This window comes from Toxorhynchites rutilus, chromosome 3 (genome assembly GCF_029784135.1).
Source record: "Toxorhynchites rutilus septentrionalis strain SRP chromosome 3, ASM2978413v1, whole genome shotgun sequence".
Taxonomy (NCBI): Eukaryota; Metazoa; Arthropoda; class Insecta; order Diptera; family Culicidae; genus Toxorhynchites; species Toxorhynchites rutilus.
In genome coordinates, this window is record NC_073746.1 from 167,099,209 (window position 1) to 167,126,339 (window position 27,131).

A 27,131-nucleotide genomic window follows, 5' to 3' on the forward strand; every position below is an offset into this window, starting at 1 on the left:
AGAGCCTGCCAAACCAGACAGGATAGAAAGGGGCAATATGGACCCCCTAAGAACGAAACGTCCTAAATCATGTAGGAACATTTCTAAATTATGCTACATGTTAAAACCTCATGATTTGAAACCTTATTGATCGATGTACATTGTATGAACATGCTTTAAAAAAGATTTTTGTGGAAAATCTACACTTATAAAACTGTGTCCAAACACCTCGCTCGCTGGGCTCCTCTCTTTCTTGTTCCTACCGGATTCGATGCGAACACCATCTTTGCAACGCTGCTCTCCGGCAATCTTGCAACATCCCCTGTCCATCGCACTCGTCCAGCATTGGTGACTTTCTGGATGCTGGGTTCGCCGTAGAGTTGCGCCAGTTCGTGGTTCATTCTCCTTGTACACACTTCGTTTTCCTGTACACCACCGTATATTGTTCTGAGCACTCGGCGTTCGAAAACACCAAGCGCATGCTTCGTGCCCATAGAGAACAACCGGTCAAAATAGGGATTTGTATATGGTACACTTCGTACGGGGTCGGAGTTTGTTGGAACTCAAAGATTTGCGGAGCCCATAGTAGGCACGACTTCCATTGACTATACGTCTTCAAATTCCACGGCTGTTGTTGTCAGTTGTTATGAACGAGCCAAGGTAGACAAATACCTCTACCACCTCGAGCTCGTCGCCGTCGATCACCACACTACTATCAAGAAGAACTCTGTTGCGATCAGTGCCTCCTGCTAGCATGTATTTAGTCTTAGACGCATTGATCACAAGCCCAATCAGCCCTGCTTCGTGTTTCAGTCGGGTACACAAGTCGGCTACCGTCGCATGTATTCTTCCGATTATGTCCACGTCGTCGGCGAAGCAGATAAACTGACAAGACTTGTTGAAAATCGTGTCTCGCATGTTGAAGCCCGCTTTCCGCATAACACCTTCCAGCGCCATGTTGAAGAGCAGACAGGATAGTCCATCGCCTTGCCGAAGTCCCCTGTGAGTCTCAAATGATTCCGACAGCTCACCTGAAATCCGCACACTGCATCGCACACCGTTCATCGTTGCCTCAATGAATCTTGTCTGCTTTCGTGGAAAGCCGTGTTCGTCCATGTTCCTCCACAGCAGTCGTCGGTCGATTGTATCATGCGGCCTTGAAGTCAACGAAGATGTGGTGTGTAGGGATCTGGTAAATATTCACTTAGTGGTATCGATAGCATTGGTTCTGTGGGGTCGGCCGTTTGCCACTGGCAAACGTCCGAGCATCACGGAGCCGTCGAAAGCACGTCTTACCTGTAGAACTGCTGATGAAAAGGAGGCAGAGCCAGAACGATGCAAGGGAGACGTAAGGCGTCGTTCGGTTGTGTGCTGCCTCGAGCATTGGTGTATGTCAACTGACGTGCACACAGTTGAACTCATGGTAGACCCTCGTCGGGTTGTCTTGCTTAAACCCCACAGTAAGCACATCAGGTGACAACTTTCGTGCACACAGTTGAACTGATAGTAGACCCTCATCGGGTTGTCTTGCCTATGCCCCACAGGTTCCATCCTCAGTGAATCCTAATTCTAACTCTTCCCACTAAGCACTACACCTTCCATGATATTCGCTAGGGAACCACGCTATAGAGGCGACCCTTAGTACGATCTTCGGGTGGTGAATGTCATACTAACAATACTACCATGGTGACTGTAAGGATGCTGCCAGCGTCGTTATTGGTCATTAAAAGTTCGGATCACTGAAACTTGCACAATGAGAATGGTTTGCTACTCCCAAGCGCCATTAGGTGTGTTCTTTGTGCAATTCTGCTGGTTCAGGTCAATCACGGAGAGCAACTACGAATTGTACAGTCTACCCAAGCTCAAGCTCGATAGCATTGGTTCCATCCATCGCCGTAGAGGAGCTGAATTGTATCCCACAGTAGCAGCACAGGGTATCCTGTGGACGATTCTATAATCGTTATTCCGTGCTCAGCACCCAGCGCTCAGCTGAATTTATAGCGCTCATCTGCCTTTCTCCCCGCATTGCTAGGATTTTGGAATTTTTGGTCTGCACCTTTTGAATGAAGATGATAATTTTTAGTTTACTTCCTTCTCCTATCGTTGAAAGATAGTTACTGGAATCACTGATGTCTCATCGACGTTGAATTGCCTTACTGGTGGAATGTTGTATTTCTGCTGTACATCGTCCAGTAAATCGTAAAGCTCCCGACTGCAACGCGATTGAATCCTTGTGCCCTGGTGGCAGAAGTTGCTTTTGGTGTCGGAAGTGAGAATTGTGGGTGGTGCTTTCCAAAACCAGCCAACTTATCTATTCCGGCCAATTGCTTTTGGCTATTGAAAGGGTGATAAATATAATTTGTTCCGGCCAAATCATACGCCAGCTTCGGATTTCTTTCGTCGTAACACCGTAAAACAGTTGTTCCATAGAGAGAATATAATATGACATGGAAACGGACAACATGCGACACTAAAGGCTGACAGTCGTGCTATTCTGCTCCCTGAGTAAGGAAGGGTGATACCTTCTTGAAACGGCGGGTGGGGTAATAGTGTGATTGCCCCTGTCCCGGTAATAACTTGACTAGTCTTCGGGTACGTTCGATGCTCGTCTAGGCTCAGGCACTAGGTACTAGGCATCAGATGTCACATTCCTGACTTGCGCTGATCCGGCTCTGAACACGGTCCCCATGAAGGACCGTGGCAACCCCTGCATGGCCTCACTGCTTGCATAGATAACCATGGGATCACAAAAAGGCGACTATGTACAACGAGCGGAGATAGCGGCCCGGAGTTGGGATCCAACCAAAATGGAGACAACTAACAAAACCAACGAAGAACGAAGAAACAGTATGATGGATACAGGAGACCAAGCCAACGCGTTCGCTGGTAGTAAAAAGCTGCTGCGATCGCCAATACTGAAACAAGTGGTAACACCAGGTCCTAGTGGCAGTAAAGGAGGAATACCCGAGACCCAGCAAAGTCGAGGGATCAATCCCCTGTTCCTGCCAAAGTCCAGCGGTAGTTTAACCCAGGAAGGAGGGTTGACTGGAGAAAGCATTCTGAACACGATCATGATAAGGGTCAAAGAACTAGACACATTCGTGCAGGACAAACCCAACGTGCATAAAGAAATCAAGACCAGGCTGTCGGGTATAAGATCCCTCTTGGGACGAGCTATGAAGGAGCACGATGGACTCGTCGAAAGGACGAAAACTGTCGAGAAAACACTCGCAGAAGCGTTGCAAAAAGCTGCAGCTGGACAGGTGACGCCAAAGATTCCTCGAAACCGTTCGGAAAAAAGAAAAAACGATTCACCAGCAGAAGAAGAAATGCTCAAAAAACGCAAGGACGACCACGACAACGACGATCAAGGCGATAGTGCCGCCCAGGGCGACAGCGACGACCAGAGCGGCACCGATAGCAAACGAAACGACTGGAGCACGGTCACGAGAAGAAACAAGAAAAAATTAGTGAACGAGCAAAACGAGAGGGAGAGAAAAGAGAAAACGGAGAAAAAAAAGAAGAAAGAGGATGAAAAGAAACAGGGGCCAAATGACAAGAAGCCCAATCCTCGGCGGGCGAGAGGCAAAGGCGATGCACTCATCGTCGAAGCCAAGGGCGACGTATCATATGCTGACCTCTTCAAAAAAATGCGAGAGGACCCTGGCCTCTAGAAACTGGAGGAGAGCGTGGTGAAGTCTAGGCGCACCCAGAATGGCGAAATGCTGTTCGAGCTGAAATCAGGAGCTCTGCATTTAAGGATCTTGTCGAAAGGGCTCTCGGTGACGGAGCGAACGTAAGGGCCTTATCCTCCGAGTCATCGATTGAATGCAGGAACCTCAGTCTGTTCACTACCGAGATGGACGTGCGTCAGAAGTTGGAGGAGGAAAACATCGTGGGCAAAGTTCCGATGAAAATCCGATTAAGAAATGCGTATCGCGGGACGCAGACCGCAACGATTCGTCTCCCAACGGACGCAGCGAACAAGTTGCTGAAGCTAGAGAGCATAAACGTCTGCTGGGCTGTGGGTCGTTTTAGAATCGTTCCGCCTGTTCCAAAGCAATTGGAGCGATGTTTCAAGTGTTTAAACTTCGGCCATCTGGCGAAAGGCTGCTTGGGGCCAGATAGATCCAAACTGTGCAGGAAATGCGGAATAGAGGGACACTTTGCCAGCGACTGCAAGGGAAAGCCAAGGTGTATGCTCTGCGAGGACAGTAATGACCATACGACGGGAGGCTTTAATTGCCCTGTGTACAAACAGGCGAGGGCAAGCAAACAGTGATGGAGATAATCCAAATAAATCTCAACCATTGTGACACCGCACAGTAACTGTTGTGGCAGTCAACGACAGAAACAAAATGTGATGTCGCAATTATCGCGGAGCCGTATCGCATTCCCCCCGGTAACGGTAATTGGGTGACGGATAAAGTGGGAATGGCCGCCATCCAGGTCATGGGCCGATATCCCATTCAGGAGGTAGTCTCGAGGACTCGCGAGGGTTTCGTGATCACAAAGATCAACGGAATTTTCATCTGCAGTTGCTACGCATCTCCCAGATGGACGATGGACCAGTTCCACTATATGCTGGATATCCTCACCGAGGAGCTCGCCGAACGAAAACCAGTCGTTATAGGAGGGGATTTCAATGCTTGGGCAGGAGATTGGGGAAGCAGATGCACCAACGCGAGAGGGACTTGCTTACTAGAAGCTCTGGCCAAGCTGGATGTTACCCTGTGCAACGAGGGTACCACTAGTACCTTCCGTCGAGATGGCCGAGAATCCATCATCGACTTGACTTTCTGCAGTCCGTCGTTAATGACAAAAATGAGATGGAGGGTATGCGAAGGATACACCCACAGTGATCATCAAGCCATTCGTTATACCATTGGCCAACGACACTCCGTGGCAGTACGAATAACTAGGACATGCCCGCGCAGGTGGAAGACAAAAATCTTTGACAAGGATCTTTTCATCTAAGCACTACGCGTGGAGAGTGGCGTCTTGAACATGAACGCGGATGAACTGACGGAAACGCTAACCAAAGCATGCGATATAACAATGCCAAGAAAAAGGGAACCCAGGTATAAGCGACCTCCAGCCTACTGGTGGAGTGAGACACTTGGCGTGCTCCGGGCCAACTGCCTCAGCGCCAGAAGACGCTTCCAACGGTCAAGCATAGACACCAGAGAAGAGCGGAGAGTGGAATTTAGAGAGGCTAGATCCACTCTTAAACGGGCGATTAAGCGGAGCAAATCTAATTGCTTCAGGGAGTTATGTCGGGACGTGGACGTCAATCCATGGGGCAATGCTTACCGAGTGGTGATGGCGAAGCTCAGGGGCCCAACGACACCTTCCGAAATGTGTCCCGAAAAATTAAAAACTATTGTGGAAGGGTTATTTCCGCAGCACGACCCAACGACCTGGCCACCCATGCCATATGGAGAGGATGAGGATAACAACGAACGCAGAGAGGTGACGAACGACGAGCTAGTTGCAGCTATGAAACGCCTCAAAACGAAGAAAGCGCCTGGCCCAGATGGAATCCCCAACGTAGCTTTGAAAGCGGCAGTCCTAGCATTCCCTGATATGTTCAGGACAGCAATGCAGAAGTGTCTAGACGAATGCTACTTTCCGGATCGATGGAAGGTACAAAAGCTAGTACTACTGCCCAAACCAGGAAAGACGCCGGGTGATCCAGCATCGTATAGACCCATATGCCTGTTGGACACTCTGGGGAAACTTTTGGAGAGAATCATCCTCAATAGGCTGACGGAATGCACGGAGGGAGTTCGTGGACTGTCCGATAGTCAATTCGGATTTCGGAAAGGGAGATCCACGGTAGATGCCATTCGCATAGTGGTCGAAAGAGCAAACAGAGCATCCAAACAGAAGCTAATAGGAAAACGATACTGCGCAGTGATAACGATCGACGTTAAGAACGCGTTCAATAGTGCCAGCTGGGAGGCCATCGCGACTGCGCTCCACACGATGAGAGTCCCTGAATACCTGTGTAGAATACTGAGAAGCTACTTCGAGAACCGTGTGCTGGTGTACGAGACAAACATGGGCCAGGCGCAGTTTAAAACTACGGCTGGAGTTCCGCAGGGCTCTATCCTGGGTCCATCGCTCTGGAACAGCATGTACGATGGCGTACTAAAACTGAATCTGCCCAGAGGTGTGGAAATCATTGGCTTCGCGGATGACATTGTTATTCTCGTGACCGGAGAATCCTTGGAACGGGTCGAAATGCTCGCGACCGAATCGATAGACATGATCGGAAGGTGGATGCAAAGTGTGAAACTGCAGATAGCCCACCACAAGACGGAAATATTGATTGTCAGCAACCACAGGGCGGTGCAACGTGCAGAAATCACCATCGGAGAGCAATTGATAACTTCGAAGCGAGATTTAAAATACTTGGGGGTGCAGATCGATGATCGACTGAACTTCAACAGTCACGTCGACTACGCTTGTAAAAAAGCAACGAAGACAATCAATGCACTGACACGAATCATGCCCAACAACTTTGGCCCAAGCAGCAGCAAGAGGCACCTTTTGGCTAGTGTCTCCTCATCGACATTACGATACGGGGGTCCAGCCTGGATCGCGGCGTTAGAAACTCAGCGGAACACGAGGAGGCTGAATAGTACGTACCGGCTCATGGCGATGCGAGTCGCGAGTGCGTACAGAACCATATCAACAGAAGCGGTCTGCGTCATAGCCAGGTTGGTCCCTATCAACATCATCTTGGCAGAAGACAGCGAGTGCTATATGAGGAGGGGAACCAGAGGAATCCGGAAGCTAATGAGGGCAGAGTCGATGGCTAGGTGGCAGCAAGAGTGGAGTGCGACTCAAAACGGTAGATGGACGTACAGGCTCATACCGACACTAATGGGCTGGGTAAACAGTTAACATGGAGAGGTGAATTTTCACCTAACGCAGTTTTTGTCTGGGCATGGCTGCTTCAGGCAGTATCTGCACCGTTTTGGACATGCAAGATCGCCTCTTTGTCCGGAGTGTGGAGATGTGGAGGAAACACCGGAACACGTCGTATTTGTATGTCCAAGATTCAGGCAGCGAGGGGCTGCCTACCCTTCATGCTGGGAACATCGTAGAGGAAATGTGTCGTGACGAGGGCACCTGGAACGCAGTAAACAGTGCAATCGTCCACATCATGTCCGAGCTACAGCGGAAGTGGAGGGCCGACCAGCGTGCGGATAACGTCAAGTTGGAGGGCAATTCCTAATCGGTACACGTCTCGACGGGTAAGCGGAATCTGGCAAGAAGGATTGACAAATTGCTGGCAATGCCTCATGGTGGATTGTAAAGAAGAATACTGCGAGGACTTCGACGAAGCGAGCGCCTAGGAAGGCGTCACCAAATCGGTGTGTGCCTCACGACAGTTGCTGTGACGGAGTGCGCGTCATGTTGGAGGGCACTACCTAATCGGCGCTCCGTTGGGAAGCGAAATCCTGCGAGGGTGGCTGTGACGGGGCGCGCGTCAAGTTGGAGGGCGCTTCCTAATCGGTGCACGTCTCGACAGGTAACCGGATACTGCCGCGGAGAACAGCAAAAATGCCTGCCTGGCAACGCCTGATCGTGGCCTGGATGGAGAAACACCGCGAAGGATGAAGCCGTGATCAAAATGGTGTATACCCCACGAGAGTAGCTGTGACGGAGTGCGCGTCATGTTGGAGGGCACTACCTAATCGGCGCTCCGTTGGGAAGAGAAATCCTGCGAGGGTGACTGTGACGGGGCGCGCGTTAAGTTGGAGGGCGCTTCCTAATCGGTGCACGTCTCGACGGGTAAATGGATGCCTGCAAAATGGTCATAAGCGCAGTGGAGAGCAACGAATGGTGAATAAGAATATAGAGAAAAAGGGAAGGATCAACGCTAGCTTGCGTTGAAAACTCGTGAAGTGCATGAGCACAGCCGCCCCCTGAAGTAGTCGCCTAGATGTGGTCCCGGGGGGAATGAGGCTACGAGTAGAGGGGTTGGTTTTTGTGGGTGCGATCTCCACTCGACGTCTAGGTTATGAGTTTTGAATGAGTGAATGAGTTTTCAATAATTTCAAATTCACAAAAATTCCACATTTTATTGTTCGCACAAAATGAAACTAAAACGTGTATAAAAATCACAATCTTTGTTGCCACTTTTGGTCTTGAAAAATTTACTAATACCATTCTGGAATACGAGAAAAAAAAAACCAGGTAACTATGCCGATATGTACTCAAAGGGGTAATCTGGAGTGTTTCCTTCTGCACACGCAAATTGACTTTAAAAATTTAGCTAGCATAATCGAGGCATACAAAACAATCGGCGCCGAAAGGATAACCGCATAGGAGATCAACTGATTGAACCGTTGTGTTGCCCAAAGCACCGTATACTTCAGGGTGGACCCATCTGAAAAAGGAATTTCCCTTACATTCGTTGCATTCACATGAACATATGAATATCATTTACCAATAACTGCGTAACCGTAACCGATATCGGGTTCCCCCATCCTGTAGGAACACGTGGGCACCACTATTTCCAGCAGTTCCTGTGTATCCTGATGATAGTGCAAATCGAAGCTGTGTACTTTATATGCTGTTTTCTTGTCACTGCTAAGTGGCTTATAAGTAGCGGTTCGTAAGTGTTTTCGATGTATGCGGACATAACGGGAAGCGTGCAAGTGGCCAGAGAATATAATGTGGGGTCTAAGTCTTCCAATTGCCTGGAACAAATTTTTTTAGACGGTATAAAACGCGCAAATTTCGTGTTTCAACTCACATTGTAAGTGAAGGAACCCGGTATACTCAGGAATGGCATGTGACTCAGAAATATTCTTATATACTGATCCGATACTTCCTTTCCTTTTTCTTTCACCAACCGAGGGTCATTCATGACCATTTCGTGGGTAATCCTATTGACATTGTAAAACGTAATGTTTTCATTCACAACCCACGCGGGTTTCTCCCGAAAATACTGCCGGAATCGTCTTACTTTTGAAGGCATCACTTCTTCTCCATACTCTCCGCCGATATCATTGTCGCCCGGTATGTAAATGGTCTATCGCATATAATGACATCAGATGATCATCAATGTGAGTTATAACGATAACTAACTCACCTTAGCTGTTGTATGTGTTGGAAAAATGGTACCGAAACGGGCGTAATATTCCTCAAAATGGTCCTCGTTCGTAGTCATCCCATCGTCCATCAAATCCCCGAGGAAGCATATTATATCCGGTCGGACATGCTCGACGGCTTTCTCATAGTACCACGCTAGATATCGATCCGAGTCGTAATTCGCTAATCTCGCATAGAAATGCCCGTCGTGAGATTTGCCCAGAATCTGTGGATCACTTACTAGCAGGATTCGAAGACAATTGTCTGTGGAGAACAAAAATATGTTGTTATGAGTAACTATCTTATCTACCAACAACCAAAAGCTAGCTTACCATTTTTGCAATATATGTTTGACCATTTGAGTTTCTGCAGAACGTAGATCAAAATCTCGTTGAACAAAACAAGAAGAAATAATCCAACGAAATATATACGCCAAATTGGATGCAATCTGAAAGCAACCAACTCAAAAATAAGAATGATTCATAGAATCCCTAAACATAAGAGCCAAAATACCTCATAAATTTCTTCCTTAATTTGGTAAATGAGCTTCGTGCCATTGTGCCTAAACATGAACGTTACATTTTGCAAGAAAACAACAAATCACAAATGTGATATGATATAATGAAAAGAATTTGCAATCACTTTAATTTCACACCAAAACGCATTGCATCTATTCTGCGATAGAATACCACAATATTATCGGTAACGGTAAATAAACAAACGAAATCAACACAACCGAAATGACAATGTGTGTCAGTAAGTAGGTGACAAATGGAGAACAAAACAACACTGTCACGATTTCAAGTATTGCAGGTAGGGTACAAGAGGTATGCTGCTAGTATTCGTGCACAATTTTGAATTTGCGCAATAATATTGTTTTCAAAGCACAAAACCGGAGTTCTATAGTGCGACTAGTGAAGCTTCACTAGCGAAGCAAGTGAAGTATTTTTTTTCAAATCACAAACTTAATGTTGTTTTCTGGGGCGAAAGAGTAGATAAGAATTTTCTTCCTGATATATAAATTTTCTAATTCAATAGAATGATTCGCATACTTGCACAACAAGTGCGTCAACAGCATGCTGAAATACAATATTTATGTGATCATTCTTTCTTGGATATTTATAGAAAGGATTTAGCTCAGATCGATTGGGCACCTCACACGATCCAAATTATTGACAATAAGTGTTTTCAAAGTCGTGACAGCTAGACTTTCGACATCCGATCTAACCTCAATCAATATTTTGTCACCTTACACGGTCAATATCGGCCTCAGCCCGAGACAACGAAAGTATCCACGATGGCTAGTGGCGACATTCGAGTTTGGGTCCCAAACTATTCTCCATCAGATTAGAAGGCTAAAAGTCAATTTTGAATTGGTAAAATTTAAATGAAAATATCTACTTGATATTATTTAATTACTTGAAGCGCGTAGTCCTAACCCTAAATTAACCTATTTCCTCCGAATTTTCAGATATTACTACTAAAAATTTTTTATTATAATATAACGCCAATTTCAGACACAATTTTTGTATGGGATTTTCTCACCACTTGCAGAAAAAAGTGATTTGCAGTTATATTTATATTTATAAGTTATATATTATGCGCAAGCAAATGTTTTTATTCCATAAATAAGACTATGGCAGTAGAACCCCGATTATCCGCGAGCGGGTGATCCGCCGTGTGGAATTTTTGCGACTGCGAGTTCCATAGTAAATCAATAGGCCTTTCCGGAGTCCATTAGTGAGTAGTAGACCTATGCTCTTTTGTTCTGGTCATGGCTTTTACATTATTTAGCCACTGATATACACGACCTTATAGATGGGTAGTTTCATTTTTTCTGTATTGATAAAACATAGTTTGTATGTTGTAACATCTTGTTTTCGTGTTTGTATCTCTTTTTTTGTCCTTTAATGGGTCATCCACGATTTTCGTTATTCGCGGTGAGTTTGCCCGACTATTCCGCAGATAATCGGGGTTCTACTTACCTTGAATTAACACATGATGTGTTTTCCGCCTGTGATTTTCCCAAATCTTCTCATTTTCCAAATTCCCTAGCGGTGTGTGAAGAAACCCACAACTTAGGCTAAAGTAGCGGCTTGCTAGCACAAAAAAAATGACCGAGTTCAGAATACTTAAACGTTATTACGCTTCATCCACATCAAATAGGTACTTTATTTCGAGGTTTTAAATTGTATGCGAAAAGTACCGTATTTTGCCATTAAAAAGTGTCCGTTTTCCAAACAAATAGTTTTCATTTATGCTTCCTAGAATTTCAGAACTCGCAGAACTTTTTTGCAATCGCAAAAAAGACTAAGAAAAATTGAATGTCCGCAAACTTACAGGCAAGCTTGCAAATCTGGCAACTCAGTCTCGAAGTCCGTGAGGTAAAACGTCTATATCATGGATTTATATGAAATCTATATATATAAAATTGGATTTCTGTCTGTCTGTCTGATTCTTATGGACTCGGAAACTACTACTACTAATGGACTCGGAATCGACATGAAAATTGGTATGTAGGGGTTTTTGGGGCCGGGGAAGGTTTTCGTGATAGTTTGAGAAACCTCCCCACTCTCTAAGAGGTGGTTGCCATACAAATGAAACACAAATTCCAAACAAACGAAACCAAATTTGGCATGTGAAGGTTTTAGGGTGCAATAAATGTTTTTACGGTGGCTAGATACTCCGCCCCCCTCTCTAAGGGGGGGCTGGCATACAAACGAAACACAAATTTCTACATTACTCGAGAATTAATCAAGCAAATGCAACCAAATTAGGCATCTGGAGGTTTTAGGGCGCAATAAATGTTTCTATGGTGGTTAGACACTCTACCCCCTCTCTAAAGGGGGGCTGACATACAAATGAAACACAAATTTCTGCATTACTCGAGAATTAATCAAGCAAACGGAACCAAATTTGGCATGTGGAGGTTTTAGGATGCAATAAATGTTTCTACGGTGGTTCGACACTCCTCCCCCTATTTTAGGGTGGGCTGTCATACAAATGAAACACAAATTTCTGCATAGCTCAAAAACTAATCAAGCAAATTGAGCCAAATTTGACATGTTAAGATTTTAGGGGGGCACGAAACGTTTCTATGGTGAATAGACACTCCTCCTCCCTCTCTAAGGGGAGAAAAGGGGAGGGGTGTGTCTTTATTCTATCATGTTTATTTATTTATTTTCTGTATCAAACATCTATTCCATGTAACGGAGAAACATGTTATTTGGAAGTGGTTGAAATTTTGAACGAGAATTGTGTCTGAAAATAATCTGATATTATAATGATGAGTCTAGGGGGGTCTCCGTAGCCACATTGGTTGCGCGTTCGCTTAGTAAGCGATCGATCGTGAGTTCAAAACTCAGGGCCCTCATTGACCATCTTTGTGTTGTTACAGAATAGCTACGTCCACGCAACAATCATCAGCGAAGGAGATCGATCCACGGTCGAAATAAGATCGATTCATCCATACAACTGCTCTGCTCTGCCAGACACATCGGGCTACTGTTCTATAAATAACTCAACAATGATCAAAACAACTGTCTCCGCTGTCCGGTGGTCCAACTGGATAATGGAAGAACAGAAAGAATACCCTTACGCCTAAATGGCTACTGTGTGAATGTACCATATGTAATGGTATAGAAGGAATACTGGCGAATGGCAACTGTGTAATGTGCTAATTATAGATATGATAACCATGTGACATGTACACGATTTAAATTCGCCTCTGTTACAGCTAAAATGCTAATGAGCCTTAAATAAATAAATGGGATAAAAAAAAATAATGATGAGTTTTGGTAGAAGTACTAGGATTTTCTTAGTATAAGGTAAATTCAACGGGGTCGATTAGAAGATCAATCAATGAACAGTTCTGCGATTGCACTCATGAACTTGCGCTTAGTAAGAAAACGTGAATGTTTGTAGGTATTGATAACAAAAAACAAATTTTGGGCGGGACGAAGTTTGCCGGGTCAGCTAGTGTCACGATATTGATGATGGAAAATCAGAAAATCCGGATTTCTGCACCGTCGGCTGTGTTCAGTTCTCATTATGCTCTCAAATGTCATCATATTTTCAATAATATTGACCGTGTAAGGTCCGCTTATGGAAAATCGTTTAACACAATTTGTGAATGGATTAACCGGAATAACTTCTTCATTTTGAAGACATTTGACTTACTGTGAAGACATTTGATTTTGTGAAGACATGAAATATGTGAAGACATTTCAGTATGATAGCGTATGTGAATTTTTGAGAGATATTATTTTCATAAAGTTCTATTGTCCGGAAAGATAGTCAATAGAAGTAGGGCTTTTGTATCAGTGTCATTCGATCGCTTTTTTATCAGTGTCACTTGTTTACTTTTGTTCTCAGTAATCAACAGAGACTTTTGCCTCGGGTTTTTTTAGTGTTCAACCAGCAATAATCACACCTCTGATAAACCTCAATGGTTATGGTATCGCCACTGCGCAAAGCTAATCTCGGGGTCATTCATTCGCTTTTCTTCAAAACCAAGCAGAAAATCCACAAGTATATAGAATGAATTCAACACAAGGCACTTTTAATGTCTCTAGAAGACATTAGTTCATATGCACTAGAACATTTAAATGATTGTGACATTGTATTTTTATAAATTTGGACCCATATTATACAATAGATTAACTTAGATCTTTCAAACGACCACTTCACAAAACGAAGGTTTTCCGGTTACACACCGATTCAATAATCAGTTTTATGGATAAAGTTTGAGCTACAACCAAAACTTCAAAGCTGAAGTAAACAAATTGAGTTATCACAGTTCCGTTTTTGTGGAAAAACCGGGGCGATATTCACACAAAAAACGGTATATCAGGCTAATTATCATTTTTAAACTCATGAAATTTAGTTCGCAGCTGTGAAATATATTCTTTGTCCACATTTATTGAAATAAACTTCAAAATTAATATAAACATTGAATAAGCTATCAAACTTTGTCCAAATGTATGCGTTGAATTCCAGTTTTTTCTATACCGTTCGAATATCTGATCTCGTAGAGACGGTATTTTTTATGCTATGATGGCCTTAAAATATTCTAGCAGATCGATCGAGCTCGCCCCGGCTCGGAGGTTGTTCCTGATACTGTTCTGCACGAGAACAGTTGGGATCCTCCAGTCGTTCGCACCAAACCAGGATAGTTTTGCCACCGGTGGGAGGTTGGAAATCGCCACCCACTGCAAGATCGTGTTGCTAAGGGCGGTCAGGTGGGTCTCTCCCCTACCGCTGGTTTTCGACAGAAAACTGGCGACGATCGTCGAGTCTATGATTAGATCGAATTGAGGTTCTCCAATTTCAGTGCAGACAGAGGCAGCTGGTGCTGGTGTTGGCAGGAGGCCGGAGACAGTCCGTAGTGCCTTGTTATATATAGGTGCCAGAGTTTTTGGGAGCTTGTCTCCAGCCAAACACGTCAGTTCGAGACCATAGGTGAGGCGGCAGCTGATGATAGCCTTGGCCAACCATAGCCGGATCTTTCTGTTGTTGCTCCGGTGCGGTTTGGAAATAATTTTCAACAGATTCAATCGGGTGGCACAATTCTTAACTTCCTTAAAATGGCGGAGGAAGCTAAGTTTTTGGTCAAAAAACACTCCGAGAATCTTTAGCGTTTTTTGGCGAGGGATGTTGTTTTTGTACAGCTGGACCCTGGAGTTGGGACCCTGATGTCTGTTGCTAAAATTCTAAATCCTCTCTCGACCGCCCACCGGCCGATAGGATTGGTAGCTATCAGTATCCTGATGCTTGGAATCCTATGGGTGTCACCCCCTGCCATCAGAAGAATGTCGTCCGCGTAGACAAACACAAAGACTCCCCCAGGCAGGACTTGGAACAGGCTATTCATGGCTACGAGAAAGAGGGTGACGACAAGAACAGAATCTTGAGGTACTCCCGTTTCCTCGTGGCAAACTCGGGAGCTGATGTTACCAATTTTGACCTCAGAGGTTCGGTGTGTGGCGAAGTTCTTGATGAAGTGCCGTAATTTACCATGTACCCCCCAATCTGCCAGAGTTTTCAGCACTAACGGAATCCATGTTCTTTTGTATGGCTTTTCCAGATTCAATGCTACCATCTCCATGTGCTGACGGTTTCTGTTGGCTTCGGCTATCACGTCTTCGAGGGTCGCGAAGAAGTTGTGGGTGTCCTGGTCGGAAGGCGAACTGTCGATAGTCCAATTTCCTATTTTCGGCTAGAAAGGTGACCAGGCGTCTGTTCTCCCTTCTTTCCAGGATCTTGGATGAACCGGAGATTAACGAAATCGGACGGTAGCCCTGTACGTTGTTGCTGCTTTGGCCGACCTTAGGTATGGGTATTACTAGGCTGTGTCTCCAACCATCGGGGAATTCGTGTATGTCAAAGGTCGTTAAATATGCTGAGAAACTGAGAAACCGTCCCAGCAGGGACAGCTGTTTCAGCATCTTATAGCCGATACCGTCAGGGCCAGTTGACTCACCTTTGACGGAACGTAGGGCGACGGAATGTGCTCCCTTGGCCGAGTGGTTAGCGTCATAACTAACATGCCGGGTGTTCGAGTTCGATTCCCGTTCTGGTCGGGGGAATTTTTCGTCAAAGAAATTTCCTCCGATTTGCACTGTGATCACGCGTATTCTAGAACTTGCCACCCAGAAAGCATTCAAGGCGTGTTATTTGGCATAGAAATCTCAACGAAGTACTAATAAAAATGACGCAAGTAATACTACGTTGAGACGGCGAAGTTCCCCTAGGAACGTTAGTGCCATTGAAGAAGAAGAAGAAGAAGAAGGGCGACGGAAAGTTCCTCGATGGTGAAGTTCCGGTTGAGAGGATCATTAGGGCGACTCACAGGGACCACAAAGTTGCTGACCGAAGTGATTTCCGCTCCCTGTCGACGGATGAACTCGGGCTCATATTCGGAGATCGAGGACAGTCCCGCGAAATATTCCACGAGCGTGTTAGAAGTATCTGCCGGATCACTGAGGGTAATACCATCCACTCGAAGATTGGGATTGTGTGCTCCTCTCTTCCCTTTTAGTGCGTTTACTCTGTGCTAAAAATCCGCAGAGGACTGATGTTCGTTGGTAGACTCCAGAAAACCGGTCCAACTGTCCAACTTGACCTTCCGTGTTAACCGCCGTACCCTGATGTGTTGCGTTCGGTACCTGTTCATGCCAGCTTCCTTCATCGGGTCTCCGATTGGTAGTCGTTTGGCCGCACGCAGAAACTTCCTCCGCTTCTTAATCTCCCTTTTGATGTCCTCGGACCACCAATGCAGCGTTTTTTCCCCGGAGTGGTTTTCGTTCTTGGGATGGAGGCTTCGGCCGCCTCCATAATGATTTTGTTGGAAGTGGTAATGATGATTGGGTTGTCTCTAGATAGCAAGAAGTTGGAGGATGTTTGAAAAGCTGTCCAGTCAGCTCTTCCGAGGATTTATCTGCAAGTCATGAGCGGCGGCGGACCGTTGAAGCTGATGGTTATCGGGTGATGGACAGCTACATTCATTCATATTCATGAATTAAAAACAGAATGTCTTAAGGTGAAGGTGGAAGCTAGCTACAAATGGCACTCATTTCATTCATCTCCCTCCTTTACCCCTCGCTCAAAAATCAAAAATTTTGCGAAACAGTGTGAAGAAAATGATCGTTTTCATACACTTCCCATCAAGTAATATCAACCAAACTCTAATCGATTACTCACAAGATATTAAATTTTCATCTGCTATCGCACTGTATAGTGAAAAACGTCGGAAAACTCGAGCTAGTGCTCTGAAAGTTAAATTTTCATTTTTCAATCTTCGGCAATGGTTTTGTTTGTATTGATGAAAGCATCGTTATTTTTTCGTCACTGATGTCAGACAACATCATCGCAACAGCTTTAAAAACCACTCAATAAAATGTTATTCCTGAGTCATAGCGTTATAAAATCAATAGAATAAAATTATGTTGATATCAATACATTTATTATTTTTACGTTTATTGGGTCTATAATGTAAGTTTTAGCAACTTTAACATAGGTTAAGCAAATTGTATTGCAGAGCTAGGAACACTGCCACGGCTACCTATGCTTTCAAAAACAGTAAACGGAAAAGTATTACATTCAATCAAAATGCCTCAGCCAACGAAGAGAAGGGTTAAGACTCTCCAACGTGAATATGTGAAAACAAAACGATCAACGAAGGAAAATATCAACATCGAGTTACCCCAATTCGCATGTGTTATAAATTTGCTCATGTTACGCTCGCGTATAATCAGAATTTTACTTCATATGCAAATGCACCTTCTATATATATTTATATTTGCAATTGTTCATCGGAACATATCGTGCATACATTTTACTTTAGTATTGAATTTTTTTTTCAAATGTATTCAAAGACTCGTGTCAATAAAGCGCCACACAGTCTGATAGGTGAATTGATCTTTTTACGTGTGCTTTGCTCTTCTCTCACAAACACTATTACCCAAGTTTTACATGTGGGTTTACCTATACTACTACAATGGCTAGCTTCCACCTTCACCTTAAGCTGTGCTGCTCAGCTCATGAATTGTGGACCAGGGTTTGGATCAAATCTTCATTTTATCGATTTTATAATTTTCCTAAAGCAGATTCTCTAAATATTCCTTTATTTTAAAATTTGAAACTCCATTAGAATTCAATCAAATAGACAAAGGGTACATCAAGACGTGGATGAAACTTAAGGGATATACCGTAATATTTCGAGGCATAAAGCAAGTTCAGAGAAATCTCGATCTGTAGTGTGATATCGCTACGCACTGAAAGAGTTTCCTTTTTCCGTTGTGTATTTATCAATAATCATGTATTTCATTCTTACTTCTATTCAGTATCATTCGTTCAATTTAACAGTAACGATCATAATGAATTTAGACAAAATTCTCCCATAGATGCTTCTCGAGCATTATCAAAAAACGGAGGTACTTGGGGTGTGTTGTTTCTTGACAGAATACCTGGATTTTCGCTAAAAACCCAATTACGAAAGCTTCCGAGAACGCGTGCGGAGCATAATACAGTACACACTATCATTTGATATTTGTTAGGCGGTAATGTCTACTATAAGGTAGGTCGATTTTTAGTGTTTATTTTTTTTTATAACTTTTACATATTTATGACAGTTAGAGAGTGACAGACTACAAACTACGCGCGCGAATGGTATGTGCTAAGTTTGTTCAACTTTTATTATCGGGTTTCTTACTGCGGGTGGCGGAAGTTCTTACCGGCATACTTGGCATCGGCGCCAAGCTCTTCCTCGATGCGCAGAATTTGGTTGTACTTGGCCAGACGCTCCGATCGGCACGGGGCACCCGTCTTGATTTGTCCAGTGCTCAGACCAACAACCAGATCAGCAATGAAGGTGTCCTCGGTCTCACCAGAACGATGCGATACCATGGTTCCCCAGCCGTTCTTCTTGGCCAGCAAGTGAGCGTTGATGGACTCGGTAACGGTACCGATTTGGTTGACCTTCAGCAGCAGACAGTTGCAAGCCTTCTTCTCGACGGCGGTGGCAATACGCTTCGGGTTGGTCACAGTCAGATCGTCACCGACGATTTGAATCTTAGTGCTGGCGGTCATCTTTGCCCACGCATCCCAATGATCCTGATCGAAGGGATCTTCAATACTGATGATTGGGAAACCATTGATGAATGATTGGTACAGTTCCTGCAGGGCATCCGGAGCCAGCCAAGCGCTCTTGTCCGAGTTGGGGTTCTTGAAGTCCAGATCGTACTTGCCATCTTTGTGGAATTCAGAAGCAGCGACATCCATGCCAATCTCAACCTTACCGGTGTAGCCAGCCTTCGCAATAGCGTCCTGGATCAGGTTCAGGGCTTCCTTGTTTTCCAGAATATTGGGAGCGAAACCACCCTCATCTCCGACAGCGGTGGCATCCAATCCAAACTTGGCTTTGATGACGCTCTTCAGGTTGTGGTATACCTCCGAGCCGATCTTCATGGCTTCAGTGAAGGATGAAGCGCCGGTTGGCAGAATCATGAACTCCTGCATGGCCAACTTGTTGCCGGCGTGGCTGCCACCGTTGATGACATTAAATGCAGGCACTGGCAGAATGATGTTATCATTTCCGGCCAACTCAGCGATGTGCTTGTACAGTGGGACGGCTTTCTTGGCGGCACCGGCCTTGCAAACGGCCAACGAAACACCGAGAATGGCGTTGGCACCCAGCTTCGACTTGTTCTCGGTACCGTCCAACTTCAGCATCAACTCATCGATCTGAAAAGGAAATTGTTCTTTCAGTATTTTCATAGTTCATCGCGCTGAGGTTAATGACTTGCACTATTATCCAATCGTCTTACTTCATCGATCGAGAAGGAAGCGAATGTTAAAAATAACATCTCGACATTGCATCGTGAAGCACCACAAGTATGACTAAGGCGACAGCAGCAAATCAAAAATTCTATTAATAGCACTCACCTCCTTCTGTTGGGTAACACACAAGCCGGAGTTCAGCACAGCCGGAGCGATGGTTTTGTTGATGTTCTCCACGGCCTTCAGGACACCCTTGCCCAGCCAGTCACCCTTGACGCCATCACGCATCTCCAGCGCCTCATGGACACCGGTGGAGGCTCCTGATGGGACGGCGGCACGAAACAGTCCCAAGTCGGTGACCAGATCGACCTCGACGGTTGGGTTACCGCGGGAATCGAAGATCTGACGGGCCTTGATGCTCTTGAATGGCATTTTGGATCTGGAGGGGTCGAAACGGAAATATATGCTATAATCAGTTGAAGAATAACAGATTGTTTCGAGCTGTAATCGAGAGGTCAATTGGCGTCACGGTGTATATTATTCTCTTATCAGCTTCGATCGTTACATGTTACTATTTCATTTGTCGGACGTCAAAACAGAGGTAATGATGTTTATGCTTACATCAATCCGCGAATCATCGAAAGTTATTTTCAATCGGCGGCTGCTATCAACGAAAGTGGAGAGGGCAATGATGGTGATTTTTGATGGGAGCTGTTTTTCAAAATAATATGTTTCGTTCACTCATTTAATATGACAATCAAGGTACTTGTTCTTTACAAACAATTACAACCTTTTCTAAATTTATCAGTGTCATATTATTTCCAATCGAAATTATTCAACAACCATAATGCTGATGATAAGCTATCAAGTTATTTTTTCGATTTCAACAATTGAAATTTTTAATTCATTGTATGATTATAAAATTATGTACATTGAAACCATTTCACGCGGAATTGTTTGCTTGTGGTCATCACCTCAGTCTGGGGACATATACTGTCACTGCTCAAATGAGCAGTGTCAAAATTGCGCGCACTTATCTGTAAGCGCGATACGCTTGCCTTCCAAATAGGAGATAACATTTCTCCGAAGGAGCGTAGAAAGACAAAAATGAAACAAGATCTACGACCTCGAATGGAAAGAACATGTAAAAGGATCGCAGAATCACTCCCACGTTGTATGTAAAATAGCAAAGGGATGGGAACAATAAAAATCTAATTGCTGCTTTACGATCTTAGCGTACGAAACCGCTAGACCGCTAGACGAAAAAGTAATAAATATGTTCTAGGAAGGATCGGCCGCTTATCGGCCCGGGTAGATTATCGGTGGAGAAGGATGTGGAAAGGGAACATGTAAATTCCCTCATGCTTTAGGATGTAGATTTCTTAGGTTAAGCAGCGTATATATAAGCCAGAAAATCACTGAATAAAGCACTTGCATTCGGTGTGTCCCGTTGGACACACTGGAATTAGGAAAACGACTTCGCCTCGTTAATTTCTTTTTCCGAAACCCTTAGAAATCTTGCACCCACAAGAGTTCAAGCGAGTACGTACGACGCAGTAGTCCTCAAGTCTACCTCGACGTGTCCGTCTTGATCTCTTTCCCCTTCGGTCTCGCAAGATTTCTCTCTTCACCCCCTTCGCCCCTCGATTTTGGACGCCACATATACCAACTATTTTATGAAGAAATACAAAATTGCCGACTTAACAGCAGAGATTAAGCAGGCACCGATTAATGCATCTCGACGAACATCGCGGTAATCTACCGGAACATTATTTTGTGATGGCTGCTGAACATAAGCTTATTCCGTCTTTTATCACAGGATGCAAAATAAAGCTGGGGCATCTCGATCATGCTGAAGCAGTTGAATAAAGGGTGTGCGAGCTGCATGAATTCGAGATTATTCGGTATCAATGAATCAAGCCAGTAATCATTATTAATGTCGATCAAGGACCAGACGAGAACTAACTTCTGCACATATTTGGCCAATGTTCTTCTGGACTGATGATTGATTTACAGAATGTACGGCAACAACCATAGTTTCCATCTGCCACTGGAACGAAGTCAGTTCATATTTACAAACCATGACCATAATAAACACAACCACGCTTACACTTTTTGCGTTTGACAGATCGAATTCGAGGTTACGACTATGACATTTTTACCCCGGTAAGAATGGCTCCTTTTGCCCCGGAAGTTGAGAGATAACAAATTTATTTTTTATTGAAATGAATGCGTACGATTTAAATTAGTTCATACAGTAAGTTGAAGGAAAATGATTATTCTATTTGTATTTATGGGTGGAGCCATGCAAACATATAGAAGCTGAGGTTATTTCGTTAATTTTCGCCTGTGCGTTCTTATATAGATTGCAGTTCTAAGAAGCTCAGCCAGTATTTATCTGTTTTCCAATAAAAAATATTTAAGGTTCTGGCTGATAATATGTGAGATATCTGCAGTATCTGTATAAAACAAAGTTCTGTAGTTAAATATTTGTAAAAGATGGAAATAAGCAAAATAATCAGATGGGCACTCTTGCCCCGGGTTCCCATAGTTGCTATAAATGCTCAAGGACGCAGTGCTTCCAACCGAATTGAACGTCTAATGGCTCCTCTTTCCCGGGAGTTAGAAGGTACAATACTTCTTCGCAATCAGGAAGGATTCCACATGGATGAAAACTCAAAACTGTTTTTGAGAGAAATTCGCGTAAACTTGTCTTCATTGTGAAGCCTACAAAAAAGCTACAATTTGCAGATAATGCCGTAATGTTTCTGATTTTTGGATGAATGTGAAACAATGTTTGAACCTTTAATTCGCAGTTTTCGGACAGAAGAGAGAAATTTTTATCAAAAACCAACGAAATAGACACGCCCTTTTTATCTCCACCGATAAATTTGGAAGGGACCAGATATGTCGATTGCCCGATAATCTCGATGTGTTCGAAAATGACTTAGAAACAGATCCGTGAATCATCGTGTGGTTTCCAGGGTTTCACAACCGTTAGTGATTCAGTTGTTCCACTAGTCATTTTATAATGTCCAAGTAGAACAAATCATTCAGATGTGTTATATAATCAAGCATTGATGATACATCTGAGGAACCTAAATCGAACATGGGAGCTGATACTAAAACTAGGATTGCGCGGTCTTCATAAAAAGATCGATTTTGTCGAATCGATTTTCCAAACAGCGTAACGAATCGATCCTTGCCGAATCGATCTTTGAAAAATCAAAACCTTTTTTTTTTCAACTTATCTGCTTAGTCTCGTCGCGGAATCGACTTTTTTTTATTATATTCATATCAACGGGTACAATAATAACCCTAATAATGCTTATTAACTAGAGGAACTAAATTTAACAATGAATATTAAAATTAATTGCTGTCAAAAGAGTGTGTAAGTGCGTAGGTGTAGCGGTTTTTGAGAGAAGGACGAGACAGTCCGAAGTCGACATAGGTTTACTGTAGCCATAGTTAGTGCGTGAGAATTGTATTAGAATGAAAATGCGTGTCCGTAGGTTTCGTCGTTGAATATTCAAATTCAAATGCGACGATCCTATAATGTTTCAAGTCCGATGAAATAGCACCGATGCTCATAACTTGGAAGCTTTTGAGGATTATTCCAAGGTAGATGTCTTAAAGCGAACCTCACAAACATTCGCTGAACGGACTCCACACGTAATAGCTCGAGCAATAAAAGAAGTGTAAACAGTCAAATTTTTGGATGTGGATTGATTGGAAATAAATCCATGTTGGTGTTCAACTATGTAGCCTTTGCAGGCATGAGAGATGCAATCCATAGTCTATAGGAATGTCGTCTTTTCTTAAAACAGGGAACACAAATTACATATTTCTATTCAAACATCAAAAGCATTTTGTTTTGTTCCTCAGCATGAAGGCAAAAAAATTGAAAGTCCAAGTAAAAATATTTTAATGGCCGTCAGGGAATCGTTTTGTTGAATAAATTAATTGAAAAAGCATTATTAAAAATTCAACAACTGGTATCTGCTCAGAACTTAGCTAACAATCTATCTATCTATCTATATACACCCATACCTCGCTATACGGCCGTTCTTTATACGGCATTTCGCTATAACGGCCCTCTTCAATTAAGGCATGTTTTCGATTTACGATCTAAAATGTTTCGCTATAACGGCTAAAAAACTATTTTCGACGTCGATATACAACTGATTCTTTATACGGCTTTTCGCTTTGCGGCCAAGTTTCATGGAACGTATCTAGGCCGTAAAGCGAGGTATGGGTGTACATAAAAATGGATTTCTGTCTGTCTGTCTGATTCTTATGGACTCCGAAACTACTGAACCGATCGATATGAAAATTGGTATGTGGGGTTTTTTGGGGCCGGGGAAGGTTTTCATGATAGTTTGAGACCCCTCCCCCCTCTCTAAGGGGGGGGGGGCTTCCATACAAATGAAACACAAATTTCTGCATTACTCGAGAATTAATCAAGCAAATGAAACCAAATTAAGCATATGGAGGTTTTAGGGTGCAATAAATGTTTCTATGGTGGTTTAATACTACAGGAGCGATAATTTTACTGTTTTTGATTTTAAAATTATTAAGTAAACTGCTATTTCATCATTTCGAAACATATTTTGAGACAGTTCTTGTATAACAATTTAAAAAAAATGTTCGAATTTATATGGATTCGGTCGATGGTTTATTACTTTTTTTTTTGCATTTTTTCTTTACCTACCACTACTTGAACAAAGCAGGGAGGAGACTACCTTCTTTTTCTACGTACTTAGACAGAATGCAAACTACACGATTATACGAACTATAAGATTTACTCGAGTACAAAAGATCGATCCAAAAAATCGAAATGGAATCTTCTGAAAATCGATCCGAGCGAATCGAATCGATGGGCGGGACTAAATGGGCCATTATTGAACCAATAACACTTTTTTTCCAAGAATTGTTTTGGAAATACTCTTATTAAGTATGTCCATGAAAACGATATTCAAATATATCCATATCCATACTTATCATGATCGTCAGTGTAACCCCTCCAAGAGTGGCATCCGGCGCGGACCGAGCCACCCCCCCCCTCGTCCAACGTACACTACGTCACTGGTTTGGCCCATGAGTGTGTGTGCGCCGTGCTTGCTTACTTCTTCTTTAGTTTGGGGAGTAGACAATCCATTAAGGGCATCTTACAGGCCAAGAATTATATTAAAAGGTACCAAGGTGTAAACGCCATTCATCGGGAATGCACTCTAGAACACAAAGTGCTTCATATCAACATAATCAAATGAGAATATTTCAGAAAGCTTAACCTGTTGTAAAAAAATCTTCAACAAGGTTGATTTCTTGTTTACTGATGAAAAAGCTCCCAAATTCAGTTTCCCCCAGATTTGAGGTCAAATGCGCTACCTCACTTTTCAATCGAATGAGCTAAGCTTTTCAGAATAATTCTCATCTAAGGGCGCAAAATTGAAAAAAAATATTGTTCTTCCATGTTCTACCAGTTCAGTGTTCCAGTGCAAATTGGTAGAATCTTCATTGGCGAAGCAATCACTTGGTTTGAACGGGAGTCAAAATAGGCTTTCAAAACAATATGTGCGAGTGAGACCGAATCATACAAAAATAAAAACAAACTAATTAAATGTGCCACGTGAGTCACATCAAATTAAAAGCTAAGTATCAAGAAAAATTTGAAAATTATGATAATTGTTGCAACACTTGCACCCGTTATTCCTTATTAATATTCTTCCCCTTCATTCAGAGAATTCATAGAAAAAGCTACTCTCCCATTCTTGCCCTTGTTGACATGAACGAAAAGGATGAAAAATAAATCTACCCGTGACCTTCTGTACGCAATGTCACCTTGTTTTTCTTGAGAAAACATTTACGGTTGACATACATTGTAATTGAAGATAGGAGATCGTTTCATCTGCTGTTAGCAAAACCTACAAACAAGTAAAACAACTATCAACAAAAGCTGTGCCTGATTATATTTCAATGTAATATACGCTGATTCCAGTTTCACTTTCACCACCCCGCGTGGTGAGAAGAGCAGGGAAACCATGCGCCATGTGATACTATAAGCAGAATTTCCTTACAATGTCAGAACGTTATATATAGAAGCGAGGCACTGTATATTAACATCCGCAACATTTCGGAATTGATATCAATCTCAAATTCTGATTAGTATGCATTTTTGTACTCATTGCATTGAGTTTAATCATCTTAAGGATTTTTTCATTACGTTGTCATTTTTCCATACACGTACGAAAATAAGCAAATGTTACGAATACTTCCGCATTATTTTTCTCCAGAATAGGAATACTAGTGCTTGTGTTTTACAATTGTTCGGCATTTGAAGTCCTTATGGTTTTGTTTGGCAAAGAAAGTGTCCATCTCAACACCCCTTCCGCATCATTCCCTGTCCCTGTCCATGAAGAATATGGTTTGTCCTCTAGCTGAGTTTAGAGGTCAAATTTAAAGTATTTATGTGATCTCTTGGGTCTATGGAGCGCCTGTTAAAGAAAATTCAATGGTTCCGATATAGTAAACCGTTACTAGATTGTACTGACAATTACATTCTTAAAACATCGCAATTATATAATCGAAAGATAGAGTGAATCCTCCATTTTTTCCGCGAACAATTGCTCATACCAGCGAAAATGTGTCAGTGCTGGATTGCTAATTTCCCGGTTCATGTTTAGCATGTGCAATAAAACATACAAAAAAAAACGCCACCAGTGCGATAAACTGATTGCAAACCTCTGGCAACTCGATAAAAGGTATTTTTCATTCACCAAATTATATTCAAGAACAAAAATTTGCACTATATGCGTTTGAGTCCCTGATAGCCTGAAAACGCCTTCAATAATCACCAACAATTGAATTGCTTCGTTTTCTCGCGCACATTTCGAGATTTCAATCGCTCACTGAGATAAGAGAACGTTAAGCTATCACACATTTGCCCGTTATCCATTGCGCTAGCCGGCAACAGCTCAGGAATGGATGCAATTTGCAAACACTTACTTTTGGATTGTTTCACTTAACCGACTGCGAACTACCTTTCAGCACGAGCTCACTGGATAAACTGATGGATGAAATTTTCGCTCGGCAGCGAAGCCCCAATCGCGGGCTGGATGGCGGATGCGCGGAGACCCCCTTGATCAACAGAAATCGTCGCGACCTTGCTAGAGGTGAACAGAGTGGAACTCGGAACCGGCGTAATTTTGCTCACCACTGTGACAACTGGGCGCGAGCAGTGAGCTGATTGTGAGAGATGTGAGTCGTTTTTTGTATCGGTGGTTATTATTTCGCCATGTTTGAATAAAATTGCGCGAATATGACGGCACTTCCTTCTTCTCGTTTGTGTATTATTAACAAGTTCACAGGTTTCTAAAACTCGCATGGATAAGAACTAATAAGTATACTTTCATAATCCGAAACTATGACGTTAGTAGAACAACAGCTCACAATTGTCTTTTATGAAAATCATTCATACTTCAATTGTCTCAGTCATGCCGAACTGAGTAACATAGTTATGAGTCAATCGAACCTACTGCTCTTAGTTAGAGGCTGTCCACATACCACGTGGACAGAAAAAGCATGATTTTAGATACCCCCTCCCCCTCCGTGGACAAGCGTGGACATTCCCCCTGTTGTCCACGTGGACATTTCTCCAGTTTTCGGAAGAAAATCAAGAGAATTCTATATTTTTCGCTTAAATTTAATTTTGAGTTAGTTTCAATTTTCTATTACATGTTTTTATCAAAAGGAATAATAGCCTT

The 27,131-nt window shown here is 43.2% G+C and overlaps 2 protein-coding genes and 1 pseudogene across 2 annotated transcripts; all 3 read right to left on the minus strand.

Annotated features, from left to right (window-relative positions):
• Positions 1–8,048: 8,048 nt before the first annotated feature.
• Positions 8,049–9,828, minus strand: LOC129779501 (uncharacterized). Its single transcript, XM_055787004.1, has 6 exons — positions 9,604–9,828; positions 9,423–9,538; positions 9,092–9,354; positions 8,753–9,031; positions 8,444–8,696; positions 8,049–8,383 (listed from the first exon to the last, which is right to left on the minus strand). Exons 1-6 carry the CDS (start codon positions 9,645–9,647, stop codon positions 8,211–8,213), a joined length of 1,128 nt encoding a protein of 375 aa, XP_055642979.1. The 5' UTR covers positions 9,648–9,828; the 3' UTR covers positions 8,049–8,210.
• A 3,657-nt stretch (positions 9,829–13,485) lies between these two features.
• LOC129780852 (U4 spliceosomal RNA) lies at positions 13,486–13,567 on the minus strand (annotated as a pseudogene).
• A 4,319-nt stretch (positions 13,568–17,886) lies between these two features.
• Positions 17,887–26,530, minus strand: LOC129779498 (enolase). Its single transcript, XM_055787001.1, has 3 exons — positions 26,374–26,530; positions 19,534–19,807; positions 17,887–19,332 (listed from the first exon to the last, which is right to left on the minus strand). Exons 2-3 carry the CDS (start codon positions 19,798–19,800, stop codon positions 18,298–18,300), a joined length of 1,302 nt encoding a protein of 433 aa, XP_055642976.1. The 5' UTR covers positions 19,801–19,807; positions 26,374–26,530; the 3' UTR covers positions 17,887–18,297.
• Between the last annotated feature and the right edge of the window lie 601 nt (positions 26,531–27,131).